Source organism: Amborella trichopoda, chromosome 3, assembly GCF_054954075.1.
Source record: "Amborella trichopoda isolate Santa Cruz 75 chromosome 3, AtrichopodaSantaCruz75HAP2 v2.0, whole genome shotgun sequence".
Taxonomy (NCBI): Eukaryota; Viridiplantae; Streptophyta; class Magnoliopsida; order Amborellales; family Amborellaceae; genus Amborella; species Amborella trichopoda.
In genome coordinates, this window is record NC_142338.1 from 57,993,387 (window position 1) to 58,010,056 (window position 16,670).

The following is a 16,670-nucleotide window of genomic DNA, read 5'->3' on the forward strand; positions in this document are numbered from 1 at the left end:
AAATTACATATATTTTCATATATTGGATATGTAACAAAATTATCTGAATTTGCAACCTTTAAATGTTGAATATAGCGCAGCTCAAAAATTCATAAAAGGTCGTGATGTTAGAAAATCCTCTTATTGATCATCTCGATGTCGAGAAGTAAGAATATGAAAAGAAAAAAAAAACACGAGACCGTCTTGCAACACATTATCTCGATCGCCCATTTTCAAGATTTTCATGTGTTTATAGATATACTTGATTTGAACTATTTTTAGAGTTTAAAATTTTATAATTAGAGATGAAAACATATTCTACTAAAATTAAATTAAAGTCACGAACTATGCAAACCACACCATCACATATACATTAATTTATTGGGTTTTGTCTGTAACTTGGTTCCTTCTATGGGTGGAAAAAGAATACAAAATTAAGAGAAATGGATCAGCAATCCAAACCATTGAAATTGAATGATGATCTTTTCTTTTATTGTATTGATCTGTTCATCTGTTAAGAAAATGCCTGTTAAGAAAATGCAAGAAGGAATAAACCCTCAGAAGATGCACAAGATATGACCACTTCATATCAACACAAAGAATGGCACGAATGCTTTCCACAAGGGCCGGGGTTATGTATAAATATGTACAAAGTACTCCACTCTTCCAACAATAGAGCCAATGAAGACATGCAGATTGAGTGGAGCAAGTTGTGAGGGACATCAAGCACATAGCTTTACACGTTCAAGTCACCTGATTCGTTGGTCGTCTCAACTTTTGCATCAGCTGGAGACGCCTGGTTCAAGGAACAAAAATTAACAAGTGAATGGCTCAAAACCAATAGAACTTCAATATATTTATAGACATCAACTAGGAAAGAAGGCAGCATTAAACTATAAGGAGTTCATGATGAGAGAGAGAGATTTGGGGGGAAAGGGTGTCTCTACCTCACTTTTTCCCTAAGACACCTTTTCCAATGATAAGAAAAAGGGTGGAGTGCTGTACTGTCATTTTTGGGTTCTCTTTCCATCTTTTGAAGAAGACCAGCTATTCATTTTATTGTATCATGCAATGGTATGGAAAGATTAAAAATATGAATTAAAAATCTATTAGTTGTTATGCTATGGTTTTAATAAATATGTAAAGTTTTATACTTGGTCCTACTTTGACCAAATTTGTATCTTCCGTTTTCTTTTTTATTTCCCGTATTTTGGGCAGTAATGATCCAACACAAGTTGTTGCCAAATTTCTTAATGGACATAGAAGATACTTTACATCGTAAAGCTAAATGTTCTTATGATGTACAATCCTGAGAAAGAGGAGTGAGGTGTCAAAACATGATAGCAATTAAACTATTGGATGGATGAACGTATGTTGGATTCCCCTTCCAATAAACTCTAGTTTGACCAGGGTCTCCAGTATCCCAAACAAGTTTGGGGCATGATTTTCATCAGAACCCCACACAGGAAAAATGCCACTCACGATGAGTCCCTCTTAAGGGCCACAAAATTCGACTCCTCTCATGAGTCATACCATATACAGAAATTGTAATGGACTAAAGTTTCCTACAGTTTTTGTTCTCATGACAAGCTACTACATATCACATTCCCAAAATTTGGGGGTTTAAAATTCATCCTAGAGGGGGTTTTACCCGAGGGAGTAAAAAGACAGTACTCCCGTGGAGGCATAATATCTTTTGGGCCTAACCATTATTAATACTTTCCTCATTGTGTTATGCCATACGTTACTCATAAATTTTTATCTTTTTCCTGATGTTACCTTGGACCTTGTGAGAATGGAACTGTAGATGCCACATGGCACTTGCCACGTAACCACCTCCGCCTCAAGCCCGCTCCCACTGGTAGATATTTATTTGATTATTTTTCTCCTATTTATTTTTCTCCTATTTTTTACTTTTTTTTAATTACATTTGCGATTGGAAATGATTCATCTTTAACAAAATAAAGATCATTGATCCGATTCCACATATATTGCCTGCCATCCAACACAGACCAGCAGTGTGGAGATCCTTTTACACATGGATCAAGGTTAAAAGTAAGGCTCCACAAGCATTAAAAGAACATAACTAATTTCCAACTTATTTAAGTTCATCGAAAATGCATTTAGGTGACCAATCTAGCAAACAGTATAGGCCTTTTCACGTGTAAGGGACAGAAGGGTATGTCATGGTTTTCACTTAAATTTCTCCCCTACTACACACTCCCCTAACAATCATATGCATGTCATTATCATCATCATCATAACCTTTTCCCAACTAATTGGGGTCGACTACACGAATCCTGGCCCGTACACAAATCTTGGCCCGTCATTGTGCTCTATTAAAGGCCATACACAGTAGAGGTCTTTTCACGTCAAGGGACAGAAGGGTATGTCATAGTTTTCATTTAAATTTCTCCCCTACTACACACTCCCCTAACAATCATATGTATGTCATTATCATCATCATCATCATCATAATCAAAGCCTTTTCCCAACTATTTGGGATCGACTGCACGAATCCTGGTTCATCATTCTGCTCTATTAAGGGTCATACCCTCCGTGACACCATATGTCCCCATCTCTTTTCTCACTACTTCCAACTATGTCCTTTTGGGCCTACCCCTTACCCTTTTTGAGCCTTCCACTTGAATTATCTCGCACCTCCTAACAGGTGTTGTATTGGGTTTGCACAAAATATGGTTCTCTCACGTTATCACCTATTGGTGCCACATCTAAATTGTCCTGAATGTATTCATTTCGAATTCTATCCTTTCTTGTCTTGCCACTCATCTATCTGAACATCATCATCTCAGCTACACTAATTTTATGGATATATTGTTTCTTAATCGCCCAACATTCCACCTATAAAAAGCAAAGTTGGTCTCACAGCTGCCCTATAAAACTTGCCATTCAACTTCATTGATATGTGGTCATCACATAAAACTCCGGTTGCACATCTCCACTTCGCCCATCCAGCCCTAATTTTATAAGCGACATCTTCCTCAATCTCTTCATTTTCCCAGATTATCGACCCAAGCTTTTAAAAGTGCGCTCTTTTTAGTGTTACTTGGCCGTCAATCTTAACTACTTCCTCATCTCTACTATTATTAAACCTAAACTTGCATTCCATATACTCTGTCTTAGTCCTGCTAATTTTAAAACCTTTAGGTTCTAGAACATCCATCCAAAGTTCTCAAGTTGTATCGAAGCCATTTCCGGTCTAATCAATCAAAACTATGTCGTCCATGTGCTACAGTACCTTATCTTGTAGGTGCGTAGTTAAATTGTCCATAACTAAGACAAAGAGGCATGGGATCAGTTTACATAAGGAACGTTGTATTGAAGCCATTTCGGGTGTCATCGATCAAAACTATGTCGTCCATGTGCCACGATACCCTCATCTTGTAGGTACTTAGTTAAGTGGTCCATAACTAAGACAAAGAGATATGGGATCAATACTGACCCCTGATATAAACCTATTGTCACTGAAAACTCACGCGTCTCTCTACTAGTTGTTTGTACATTAGTTACCGCTCCCTCGTACATATCTCTCAGCAAGTTCATGTAGTGTCTGGAGAATCATTTCTTTTCCAGTACCTACCAAATCAAATCTTAAGGTACTTTATCATAAGCTTTCTCTAGATTAATGAAGACCATGTGGAGGTCTTTTTCCTTCGCCCTAAACTTCTCAATTAGTTGCGTAAGTAGGAAAATAGCCTCAGTTGTTGACCTCCCTAGCATAAAACTGAATTGATTTTCTAAGACACTCGTTTCATGCTTCAGCCATTGCTCAATCACTCTCTCCCACATCTTCATAGTGCGGCTCATAAGTTTGATCTCTAGATAGTTCGCATAATTATAATGTCTCATTTGTTCTTGTAAATAGGTATTGCAATAGTTTTCCTCCATTCATTTGGCATTTTCTTCGTTTTCAACACCTTATCCAACAGTTTGGTCAGCCAGTCAATGCCAATCTCCCTCATGCACTTCCAAACCTCTATCGAGATACCATCTGGTCCTAAAGCCTTCCCTATCTTCATCATCTTCAAAGCTTCTTTCACTTCCGATATTCTAATCCTATGAATGCATCCATGACCTCCACCCTCATTTATGCCAACAGTTCCCTCTACCGCTACATCCGCCCTCATTAAACTCATCATCCTTTACCAAGACCCTTTGATCGTCACTCTTAATCTATGTCCCTCCACTTTTTCACTCTCATTTTTGCTAATGTGATGACATTTTTTTCACCTTTTCATGTTACCAGTTTACTGTATAAATTATCATGTCTTAAGTTTTGCCTTGCGATTTGTTTAGCATTTTTCTTAATATTTTTATATTCTTCTAAGTTTTGATCATCATTTCCATTACATTGTCAAGTTGTATAACATGATTGTTTTTCGCTAATGGCCTTCTAAACCTCAAACAGTTATATGTATTATGTATATGTATGTTGTATGCATATATAAATGTTATATCACTAATCATATGCCTCACAAAGTACATGTTCATATGCCTTACAGTGCATTGTATACAATATAAATAGAAAGCCTACTAATCCTTATATGAATATTATATCAAAACAATATTTCAGATAAATCAAATTATTCCCAAATCCGTTGATTCAAGGAGACGAGTGCTTTTAGATACTGTTCTTAATTCTTTTAGATATACCATATTATCGCATGTAGTTTAATAAGTCATATTACATTATATCATAGAGATATGGAATGCTAAGTATCCAACTATCATAATCAGAAGGAAGAGTGCAACATACTTCACAAATACTACAAAGTGTGCATATTTCCGGGAGAGATTTAAATGTACCGCAGAGGTGAAAGTTGAGAGCTAGTAATTCAATATCCATTTAGTGAGAGCATAGAAAAGTATAGTTAAAGATAGATTCTCTAACCAGACTGGGACTAGATAGGAAGATATTTAAAGATAGATTCTCTAACCAGACTGGGACTAGATAGGGAGATATTTAAAGATAGATTCTCTAACCAGACTGGGACTAGATAGGGAGATATTTAAAGATAGATTCTCTAACCAGACTGGGCCTAGATAGGGAGGGATGAGTGCTAGGTAATTGCTACTTCATATTCTATTTGTAATCTCTGATTGAGATTTACCTGTAGTAGGTTTAATTGTGCAGATTTTCATGCTGTTATTAATGTTTGATTTTGATGTAGCTTTTGCACTTCTTATTTTCTCACCAATAATAGTAAAGTAATGAAGAAAGATATCTATCACGTTGAAGGTTTAGTGCATTCTATGCAGTTGAACTACCTAAAACATAAGCAATAGATTTCAAAAGTGAATTTCCTAAATGGATTGAGACCCACAGCCACTTTAAAATTTCACAAAATTGTTAGTAGTACGATACTAAGTAATCAGAAAATGGGTAAAAACTTGAAGAAAATGAGAAGCTAGCCTGCCACTAATAGAACAGAAATTTGATGAACTAGTGTTCAAAGGATAAACACTAGAAAATTGCAGGGAACAAAGATAAACTATTTAGAAACTCACATCTGTGGTCTGGTCAGCAGGGAACAAGTGTATGGAGCCTGGATTGAATGTCATGCCACTGAACCCAAAGAAGATGCAAAACGATCAGCTGCAATCTTTTTTTTTTTTAAATAAAAATAAAGAACATGGTAGAGTTCTGATAGTATAAATGAGATAAAAATCCCTTACAAGTTACCAGATAGGTAAAGATGGGTAAATACAAACACTGAAGAAACAAAGCAGTTAATCACCATTACGCAACAACAGTCATGAATTTGAAGTTCACATACTACCAAATAAAAATTAATAAGGAAACACCAAGTTTGTCCCTCATCAAAAATATCGTGATACAGACATGCGCTTAAGCTACGGTAGAATTGCAGAAAGATATCACACAGTAAGTTTATGTGGTGAATACCTTTTTGAAAGGACTAGCTGCCAAACATATGGGATGAAAAACTCTTCTGGATGATGCTCTTGCTCATAAGTGAATTTTAACTGGGTGAACATCTGTTAATATCCAACATTTACATCATGTAATAAACCTAATAAAAGATAAAACTGGTATCCAAAATAGAAACTAGATTCTACTATTTCTTTTATACCACTAATCCCATTGCTATAACACAAGCAACAGCAGAACAGAATTCTACCTTCATTCCATCACCACGCCATGATCGGCAATTAATAATAATGACTTGAAGGACTTTCTCCACTGACCATTCACCATCCATATTTTGTGCATCCATGCGGCTGTTGAAGAAATCTAGTACCTGCAATACAGATACTGTCTTACTCATTTAGTCCATTCCTGACAAGCACCTTAGCACCAGGTGCATTGTCTTGGCAAACAAGGTGCTCAAAGACTAGAGGCATACAGAGTAAATGTTATCCAATAGCTCGTAAAAGCGTGGGTGTTGCTTAAAAGGCTCAAAAACTTCTTGGCGATGCATTATTGCATATACAACCTGCACATTTTTCACAAATATTGAGAGAGAGAGAGAGAGAGAGAGAGAGAGATCATTGAGAAAGAAGGTATCAGAAATAAAAGCCATGTGATCCATCATCCGCCATTAAAGTTTGATCTGAAGGAAGAAAAATAATGTTATACTATAAGAAATACCTCAGGATTTCGAGGCAAAGCATATGTCATGATTGCATTCAGAATCTCCAGTACAATCCGTAGGAAATCAGTATAAATGTGTAACTCAGTTGGCTGCAAGAGTAACAATCATAGTTCATTGTGACGTCATTAACAAAAGTGTAAAATTAGGTTATGAAAGGAAACTGTAAAATTAGGTTATGATAAGGTCATTGATAATTTCTGAAGGCTAGCCTGATTACCATATCATCCCCGATAGTGTTCCCTTCAGCCAAATTGGCCTTAAAGTTTTGGATCTTATCATTTCTTAACTCCGCTAATTTGGTATACCTGGACAAGATAAATAAAACTAAAATTAAACATATAGTCATAGAATCCAAAAACAAAAAAAGGAAGAAGAAAGTCAAAATTGGAGTACTGGAAAAAATTAAGTCACACATCATCAACATATTCCCAACTAAAAGATATAATCCTGATTAACATTAATGACTGTGCATGTAAGAAAAAGAGAGAAGATTGGTTAGAAAAAATTAGCATACTTGCGTGCGAGCATATCAAAAAGGCTAACCAGCCTCTGCGAAGCATAGGCACTTAGTCTATGAACATGAGGTGCCATGTTTGCCAGAGTTGCAAGACAGTTTGTATGTAGGTAAACATCCTGTTCAAGATTGGAAGAAACAATCAATACTGAGAAAAGACTCTTGACAGGACTTACTGATCACAAAAATCGACATGTTTAATTGATGCCATAAAAATCTGCAGATAGGGATGTTAAAGAACAAAAATGAACAAACGTCACTCCTAAATTTGGAATTCATAAAGAAGAAAATAATTCAAGAAAGTCAGCAAAAATCATTGACAATAAATAGCTGCTCTAGATGAGCTATATATACATACCCTAAGCTTCGACATGTTGTACTTGACCGTCCTTATAAGTATTACGACCATCAGAGAACCAAGGGATGTATGATGTAAAAGACGTTCTTGGTACCATGGAACACTTGGTAGTATCTGCAAAGTCATATAAAATGCAATAGCTATTTTATCTAGATTCTAACATGGATGAGAAGTCTCTTAAGGAGCTCCTGACAAAATTATCTTACCAGCTTATGAATACTAGCATTGAAAGATGAATCCTGACTTAGTATAAGAAGTATAATCAGCAACATATAAATTTGATTAGAGGTCCTCCTTGAAGCATTGTAAAGCATTTCGAGCACAGGCATCAACTGCAAATTTATATTGCATACGACAATATAAAAAAGTTAGTTCAAATGCTCTTGACATGTTTGGTAAAATAGAACTTCGGTTGCAATAAAATTATCAACAAGTTCGTGAGACAAAAAAAAAAAAAGGCCGCCAATAAACTTTTTCTGATGCATAAAAGCCAACAAAAACATATAGCAGTGCTAGCAGAAATTTGTTCTTTCTACACATGAAAACCTAAGAAAGATCTTTTAGGCATGTAAAGGATCTATTTTAAAGCAAACTGTCGGACACATGATCTTAAAGGACATCAAGGTAAGAAGAAACTTCTTAAACAGAAGTGCTTCATTTGCTTGGTAGTAGTCAAAACAGCAACAAATGCTCATTCCCAGGAAAGCCTAACCTTAGACACAAAATAGAGATGGAACAAGAGCCAACAATACTTACCAATGTATCCAAATCCGTTCTCACTAGAACATACTCCAGAAAGTCAGAATTTCCATGGACTAATGAATAGAGAAGTAAGACTGATGTCTCATCAAATAAGCACCTGCCGTAACAGAAAGAATTTAAAAATATACAAAGAGCATGTCACAAACAGCAAAATAATAGCAAGAATATCAAATAAATCCAGAGATGGATGGCATTGTGCAAAAGTCAATTATATTAAGGTCATTAAAAAGTTTAGAACAACTAGGACACAGAAACCTACATGAGTATATATAATGAATACAAAGAAGTATATCATAGCTAATATCTGCTTGGCATTTTTGATAGGTATACTTTTGTGGCTATATAAACAAAAAGGAAAATAAAAAATTAAAGGATAAGTTAGCTTGTTTGGGGTCTCTGGGACAAACTTCAAGGAATTGAACCCTTGACCACCCTCACCCAAAACAATATGTCTACCACTAAGCTGAAGACTAAGGGACATGCAAAAGTAGAACACAGGATAGGTAAACTTGATATTGCTAAATGAAATAGTAGAACTATGATTGCATGCATATGTTGAAAGGCAGCATGAAGACCTTAGTCATTGCTTCTCTTTTTGTACATGAAATTACCTCAAGAAAGCAAGGGGAACATTTAGAAAACTGCCAAGACATTTTCATCAAAATTTTTACTATCAGTGGTTACATATAGTTGCTATGGGTGACACTTTTTGTGAGACAAGCCTGAAGTCTGCTTTTCCAATGAGTTTTGAGATAAGTAGAAGATGAAAAATGAAATGGCTAAGTTATCAAGGAACTCCTATCTACCAAAAACGTAACATGTAGTGTGACTTTGTCTCTTCGATTGCCAAGGGAGGGTGTGGAAGACATCATGAACTCCTAGACGATCAGTATGTTACATAAAACTGTACCCAATTTCTGCTCTTGACACTTGTAGGAAGAAAGGCCGCGTACCATGTCTCCATTGTATGAATCTTTGTTAATGAAAGAAAAATGATGGATGGCAGTTAAGATCCTCAAATAGGGTTAAGATTAGATAGCGGCACGAGTGGATTTTGACAGAGTGGCCTAAATTGCTTTGACCGCGCAATGGATGTTGGGGTAGTTGTATTCTATTGTAAATGGATCAGAAGTGAACTCACATGCAGAATTTCTTAGGAAAAATGGCTGCTTAGTTACAAGATCAGCATAGGAATAAATGAGATGTGATTGATTAAGCCACTTAGGGACATCGAGACCATGTGAAGCTCTAAGGATAAATCTATACCTGTTTTTAAATATCGAATGAGGCACAATGAAGTTGACAATATATTAAACATCATTTCACTTTCAGGTGCTATTTCATAGCCAGATATAAGCAATAACTTCAGCACACAAAACTACACAGAGAGCTAATGGCAAGTTTCTTGTTGACAAGCTATAACTTATTACGTTCCTGATGCCAGTATGAGCGCCAATTGAAGTGTACTTGCCCTTTGCAAGTGTAAGGGTGATTATGCACATGTCCTTTTGCCCTTCGCTGTAAGGCATGTTTATCAATTGCCCCATATGAATTGCATATAACCCAATAATCATTTTGTTAACGACTTTATTTCCCAAATCCCTGCTCACCATGTCAAGAACTAAATGTTAAGAGAATTTAATAAGACATGAACATGTGGGAAGGGTTGAGTTTGAGGAATCGAGTATACGGAGGCATTTCGAAGCTTCCAATCCAAAAGCAACATTGGATGTGGAATGGATCATCAAATGTCAGGATCCTTATAACATTATTTATTTGAAGGATGCTTGAAAGTTACAAAAGATTTAACTAGGTTTTGGGTTTCACTCAAAATGAAAAGAACCAGGGATTCAGATGTTTCCCTGAATCCTTAAGGGATAGAATATTCAACATGAAAACAGGGTTCGCATTTCGATCTCCAATCTAATGTATGCATCTTCATGTAGATCATGTTCTGAGGTAAGCCATCTCCATGTCTAATTGTTTATCTAGGGATAAATAAACAGTCAGATTCAGCAGATCCCTTTTCACCATGGAAGATGTAATAACCTATTAAGAAAAAATCCGTACAACTTGTATCCATCTATAGATAGTAGTATCTCAAAGCAACTACAAAATGTTCTATTTTTGATAAATGTTATTAGAAGAACTTTATGGCTATCTAGAGGGGTTCTACAATGTTACAATCTTTTGCAATTGGTTAAGGTTCTCTATGATTTACATCGAACTTTACCTGCAAACAGAGAAGTAAGGGAATATCATGTATAACTGGCATTCAGTAAGGTTGCAACTCTGCTGTCTAAAGAAAAGAACTTTCAACTGCAAGCTCAAAGTTGGCTTCTAAACAGGAAGGTTCAACCAACATTACCGAGCAGATTAAATTATTACAATAACAAGAGTTATTGCTAAAAGAGTGAATAAATAAGAGATAATCCTCTATGGTTTCATAAAGTACCAATGTAAGATCATATGTAAGGAACAAAACCTAAGGTTTACAAGTATTGTCGTGACTCATGCAGCGGCTACAAGCTATGTTATCAAAGCACTTTGTGCATGTGCCTAGATGTTGACTCCATGAAGGGCATCGTTACAGCAACTCCCTAGGGCTTCTCTAAGAAGGAAAAGACAGGTGAGAAGGTCTGTGTCAGCTACCTTGAAAGTAAAGGGTTTACTGCTGGAATACAAGTTATGGGTCACTTTCAATTGTTGAAGGAGGGGACATGCAAAAGATAAATTTTCTAAAGTAACCAAATGCCCAAAGGTATCTTCAGATATTTCATTTCAACCTGTTGTGAAGTAGTCCTAGACTGTAAACAGGAAATAAGAACATAGATTTTCCTAAGTCATTTAATTATGTTTAATGGTACTATGCCGATCCTAATGGTACTACAGAGTCAGAATGACAAATTCCCAATATTACTTTGAGGTGCATTTTTTAATATAGCAATATACTCCCAGAGCCTCAGAAAACAGAAGATAAATTCCAAATTATATGAGAGATAGTAATACTCACGCTCCAAGAGTGTCGAATAAAGAAGCAAAAGGCAATCTCACAAGTGGTCCACTGTGTGCATTCCCCTCTACATCTACACGATCAACTGCATAGACGGTGGAATTGAACCACATTAAACACATAAATAGAGACCACAATGTGAAACAAATTCAAAGACTACTTAGGGAATAAAAAATGAAATGAATTAGCCATGGAAATAATGTCTTACATTCAATATCCCTTGCATTTTCCAGAGCACTACAGTAAGGGTTGTCCTGAAAGTAGGAACTTTCTTTAAGAAAACCATTCATCTCCACACCATCTTCACTTTTGTCCATAAAATTATCATCCACTATTATTCGCTTTTGGTAGTGAACGAGAACAAGTAAAACAAGTAGGCTGATATCTGCCAATGGACTTCGTGATCCATCACTACTTGAATTGACAATATAATTGAATGTATAGTATGGCAGTAGTACAAAAGTTGCTGCAAGTTCAAATAATAAGCACAACCCATCAGGCTTAAGCACGATGAAGAAGAGGATTTCAGAAGTGAATCATGATATGCGGAAGACTTGCAAAATCATAATTATCACATAGGATTTAAAATAAAATCATCATTATCAGTTAGTTTGGTTTTTTGTAATAATAAGAGTCAAATGTGGGACAGTACTCAAACATTACAAGTGAAAGTCCATGCATCAAGTATGTCAGTAAAAATGTCCAGTATTGGTGTTCAATGCTACTCAAGTAGATATAGGTTCACAGTTCACCTAACGAGGAGAATGAAGATCCTACAATATAGTCATAGTTAAGTATAATGTCAAAGAAACAGAAAAGTCCTATTGCAATGAGAGAATGGAACCACGACATCTGGCATAAATTTAAAAATTGCATAAACATACCAGCTGCTGAGCCAACTTTTTGTAAGACGCCAGTTTGACTCCCTTCGAGAAATGAATTGTAGGATGCTGAATTCAAAGGAATGCGCGGGTGAGTAATATATGTGAGCAGTAGTCTACGAACAACAGAACCAACCAAGGCACTCTCCTGCATCAAAATCATGGCAGTGTAATATTAAGTGAATAACTATAAGAAAAGGCTCCAATTGTTCAGGGTTTAATACTGCTAAGACTATTAAAGACAACCTGAGCCATTGCTGCATCGATAAATGGATGAACATCCTTTGGCCCTCGAGATGGCCCAGCACGAAGCTGAGTGGACATTGCCACCAGCACCAAATTCAGTACTTCATGATGGAGGAGGTACATTCGAGGACTTGCAAAATAAAACAATGATACTTAAAATCAGCAGAATAGAAAACGGGGCTAACTAGAAACAACAAATAAATCATAAAGAGAACAGGGCTATACCTGATATCTGCTGTGCCAATAAAAGAAAATAAATTCCGTGTGAGCAAATTTACTAAATTTTGACCTACAACAGGCAATGAAAACTGTAAGCTGTATGCACAAAAAACAGAACGGCATGTGTATGTGTGCAATTTAATAAAAAGCTAAGAAAATTAATATAATTTTGATAAGTTATCAACCTCGTAATTTATACTGCACTGTTTTCTAAGCATTTTACTGCATGAATGGGTCATCATGTTGATAGTTTTGGACTTGCCATTTCAGACAATCCTAACACTTAATGGTCATGGATATCACGGACTATGTGTCATGGAAATAGGCCTGGCAATGAGCTGGGCGGCCCGACCCGGCTAAGCCCGGGCTTGGGCAAGCATATGTGGCAGGCCTAGCCAAAACAAAAGAAGGGCCCATGCCTGACCTGGTCTGGCACGGCTGAGAGACAGGCTAGACCCTTTGGCCCAGCCCTGGGCCTGTGCAGGGCCAGAGACGCTTGGCCCAAGCGCAGCCCATTGCAGGCCTGCAAAGAAACTAGGTTTAGCTTGCCCTTAATTTGCAATAATCCGAAAGAATGTGCCCCTCTCCAAGGCTAACCATTAAAGTGAAGCATCAATGCAGAAGATTACAGAACATACAAACCAGAATAATGCATTAACAAAATAAAAGCCTAACAATCTTGGCAAAACGATAGTCCTACAAATTTATAATTAGTATGGCTCCAACAATTTGAAGTAAAACAAATGGAAAGCTGATTTACCCTTTGGGATTTCAGATGGAGCTGCTTCACTTTCATCAAGGCAGAGATGTAGTTCATCAAAATTGTCACTTTTTGCATTCTCAATTAGGTATTTCAAGAAAATGGAGGATAAGTGTGCGGCATTTACAGCCTTTGCGTACAAAATTGATGGAACAGCCGCTGCAGAAGCTAACTCTTGCAAACACCATACCAGATGAATTAAGATCTTGGCAAGATGCCTTGTGTAATAGTTGTTTTGGGCTGCACATGCATACAAGAAAACAAATCTGACCACTTAAGCAATAAATTCAACATATTATCAAAATTTAATTATAATGAGTAAGCAGAAAGGTGGTTTGAACACACTAAAGGAACTACAAAGGAAATGAGTTAATTCTGCCATAAAAAAGAAGTATTAATAATTAGCCAGGTATGTGCAGATTCTTGTAACAGTGCTACATTAGTGTACATTTCTACTTTGTCAAAGGAACATCCAACAATAATATATTTAACATAATTTGTGTGCTCTAAATGTCAACTAGATTGAGAGCATGGGAGTCTATTCACCAATCTTGGGCTTAGTATTCACAATGTTATCATCGTATAAATTGGTGGAAAGTTATAAGAAATATAAAAGACTTCAGAATTTTAAGACGTCGACATACTTTTATCCTAGCATACTAAAGTCACAATAAAGCATCAAGTTTGGGAGTGCGCATGAGCATATAGGAATAAGTTATCATTTTGATTGATGTGTTTTTCAGTAATATCAAACACAATTGTTTTGCAGAGTAAATCTTGCTTCATGTATGTCAGGAAGTTAATCAAGCTCATTTTTTGTAGATATGGCCCACTAAAGGAGTATTCAGAACTTGTCAGAAATTCAGGTGCCCAACAGCAGGTTCAACTTATCGAAGTTTTAACTGCTTTGGAATTTATCTCTTGCTCTTATGATCCCCAAATTTCCTCCTTCATTTCTCCTCGAGCCTTTCCTTTTTCCATACAATTCAAATTAAATTGTCTACTCCTCTTTTTTTTTTGTTAATTACCTTGAATATACTCCATCCAGGATACCATTTTCTTAGTTAACTAGGTTTCATGGAGGCATACGGCTTTCCATAGCCTGTTCTTGTAAGCTCTAATGCTATAACATGGAAATTTTCATATGTTTCAAAATCGTATTAGTAGTTAACACCCAAATATCACTATCCTTAGATATTACTGTTGAGCTTCTGACTAGGATACCTCATATGAATCTATCACAGGAACCCCGATCATAGTTCAAGACAAATTGTATGGAAGAGCAGAGAGTTGCCAGGAAAATGATAATCCGACATCACACAACTAGATTCACGAGCATTATTCTAATAATCATCATCATCAAGCGCCTTTTCCCAACTATTTGGGGTCGGCTACACAAATCCTGATCCGCTCTATCAAGGTCCATACCCTCAGTGAGGCCCTAAGTCCTCATATATTTTCTCACTACTTCCAACCATGTCTTTTTGGGCGTAACCCTTGCCTTTTTATGAGCCTTCTACTTGAACATCATTCTAATGTCAGACCAATTAAAAACAAGTAACGGAATGACATCAGAAATGAAACTATAACCCTCAATTTACTTGACCCTAATAAATATATAACTCAGTGGAAAAAGGAGAGATCTAGATTGCAATCTCCACAATGGTGCCATTTGCATAAACACGGATTCAAATTCAAATATTAACTATGATGCCAAACAGCTCACATGGAAGAAAACCATATCCTAAATCCTAGGATGCATTCACTAAAACCTCAACTTATGAATGTAAGAGGGGAGATAATCCCAATTCTCATGTTCGTTTCTCAGGCATCAAACAGAAAATTAGAACTGACATAAAACTAAAAGCAAGTACTTGATGTTAATTGTCACAATTCAATTACAGAATCGCAACCCACACATGTTTGTTGTCCAATATAACACTTCAAAAAGAGAATCCAAACACTTAAGAAACCCATTCTAAGATAACAGGACAAAACTAGCAATTAAAAAGATTAAACAGAGCTCAAAGCACAATGATAGAGACACCCCAGAACCGAAAGCCACTGAAAATACCAACACTAAGCCGTTTCACAAAGAAATTTTCCAAAACCCAGCTTACCAAGACTCTCACAAGCCTCTGAGACCTTGTCTTGAGGCCATTGAAGAGTGAGAGGAGATTCAAGAAGCTTCTGCCAAAAATCAGAGGAAATCGGGAACGATTTCTCCCCTACAAATGTAGCAAGAAGATATTCAGCCTGATCACGAGGTCGAGAGCTCTTAGAAGGAGTCGAAGGCACACCACCCATGCTCTATTGCTCTCTATCTACTCTCCCGATTTGGGTTTTCATGAAATTCAACACATGGAATCAGGGTTTGCATGAGAACCAAGATTTCTCAAAATTTTAGTCCCAGATCCCGACCCTTAAACCTAAAAAACAATTTCCAAGTGATAAAAAGCGATTCAATTCAAAGATAGAAAGAGAGTGGTGAGAGATAGAAAGTGAATGTAGATCTGGGTAATAGAGAGAGGCGTAAGAATCAGAAAGCTTTGAAATGAAGGAATAGGGAGAGGAAGAGAGAAATGAGGTAATAACAAGACTGTTGAAAATTCGCAGCTTAAGGTCGATGAAGAAACTTAAAAAACGAGGGTCTTGCGTTCTGAAATGCTTAATCAAAGAGAGGGTATTTGTTGGTACGTGCCGTGCTAGGCATAAGAAATGTGTCACGTGGGGTCCACCTCGCTCTTATTTTCTTCCGACCCGGTTTTGTTTTACTTTTAATTGACTTATTACTCGATCACCGTCTTACGTCGGGCTCTATCTTGGTTAGGCCGTGCAAAATGCAAATAGATATCAGCAAAAATAAATTGCGAAAGTATATTGTTTCCCTGTAATTTATTATAGGAAACTAGTTTAAATTAAGCTGACCAGCCAGAGAAATATATCTAAATTTAATATTTTGATCTTTAGTGGATTAGGTGTTATCGCTTCTTATTTGGGAGAACTTTATTTTAAGGGTTTGTTTGAGTACCAGGAGATATATTGCCTAGAAAATATATTAGTGACATAATATATTGCCTGCAAATGGATTATTATTATTTAGATAGTATCTGGATGCAACCTAAGAAATACGTTGTTATTGTTTGACTGTGTTTGAAAGAAATCTGAAAGATACATTACCGACATTTTCGTTAAAAAAAACGTGCTAATTTTATCTATAATGATGTGGTTTTTTCATACCCATTTTTTTATTTTTTATGATAAAATATCAATTAAAACTACTTTGTTTTTTATTATGTGAAT

General features: G+C 36.3%; 1 protein-coding gene across 2 annotated transcripts; it reads right to left on the reverse strand.

Annotated features, from left to right (window-relative positions):
- Positions 1-443: 443 nt before the first annotated feature.
- LOC18429595 (dyggve-melchior-clausen syndrome protein) lies at positions 444-15,979 on the reverse strand. Of its 2 annotated transcripts, none has more exons than XR_016051932.1 (18): positions 15,488-15,979; positions 13,368-13,607; positions 12,614-12,677; positions 12,389-12,518; positions 12,146-12,290; positions 11,470-11,727; positions 11,262-11,346; positions 8,243-8,345; positions 7,693-7,818; positions 7,487-7,600; positions 7,129-7,247; positions 6,832-6,919; positions 6,611-6,703; positions 6,366-6,455; positions 6,141-6,274; positions 5,906-5,997; positions 5,509-5,566; positions 444-775 (listed from the first exon to the last, which is right to left on the reverse strand). XR_016051932.1 is itself a non-coding variant. In XM_006838880.4 (18 exons), exons 1-18 carry the CDS (start codon positions 15,672-15,674, stop codon positions 716-718), a joined length of 2,172 nt encoding a protein of 723 aa, XP_006838943.2. In that variant the 5' UTR covers positions 15,675-15,979; the 3' UTR covers positions 444-715. The 2 variants fall into 2 exon arrangements, 1 of the variants encoding a protein (XP_006838943.2); XM_006838880.4 differs by having other exon boundaries at positions 6,141-6,260.
- Positions 15,980-16,670: the final 691 nt, after the last annotated feature.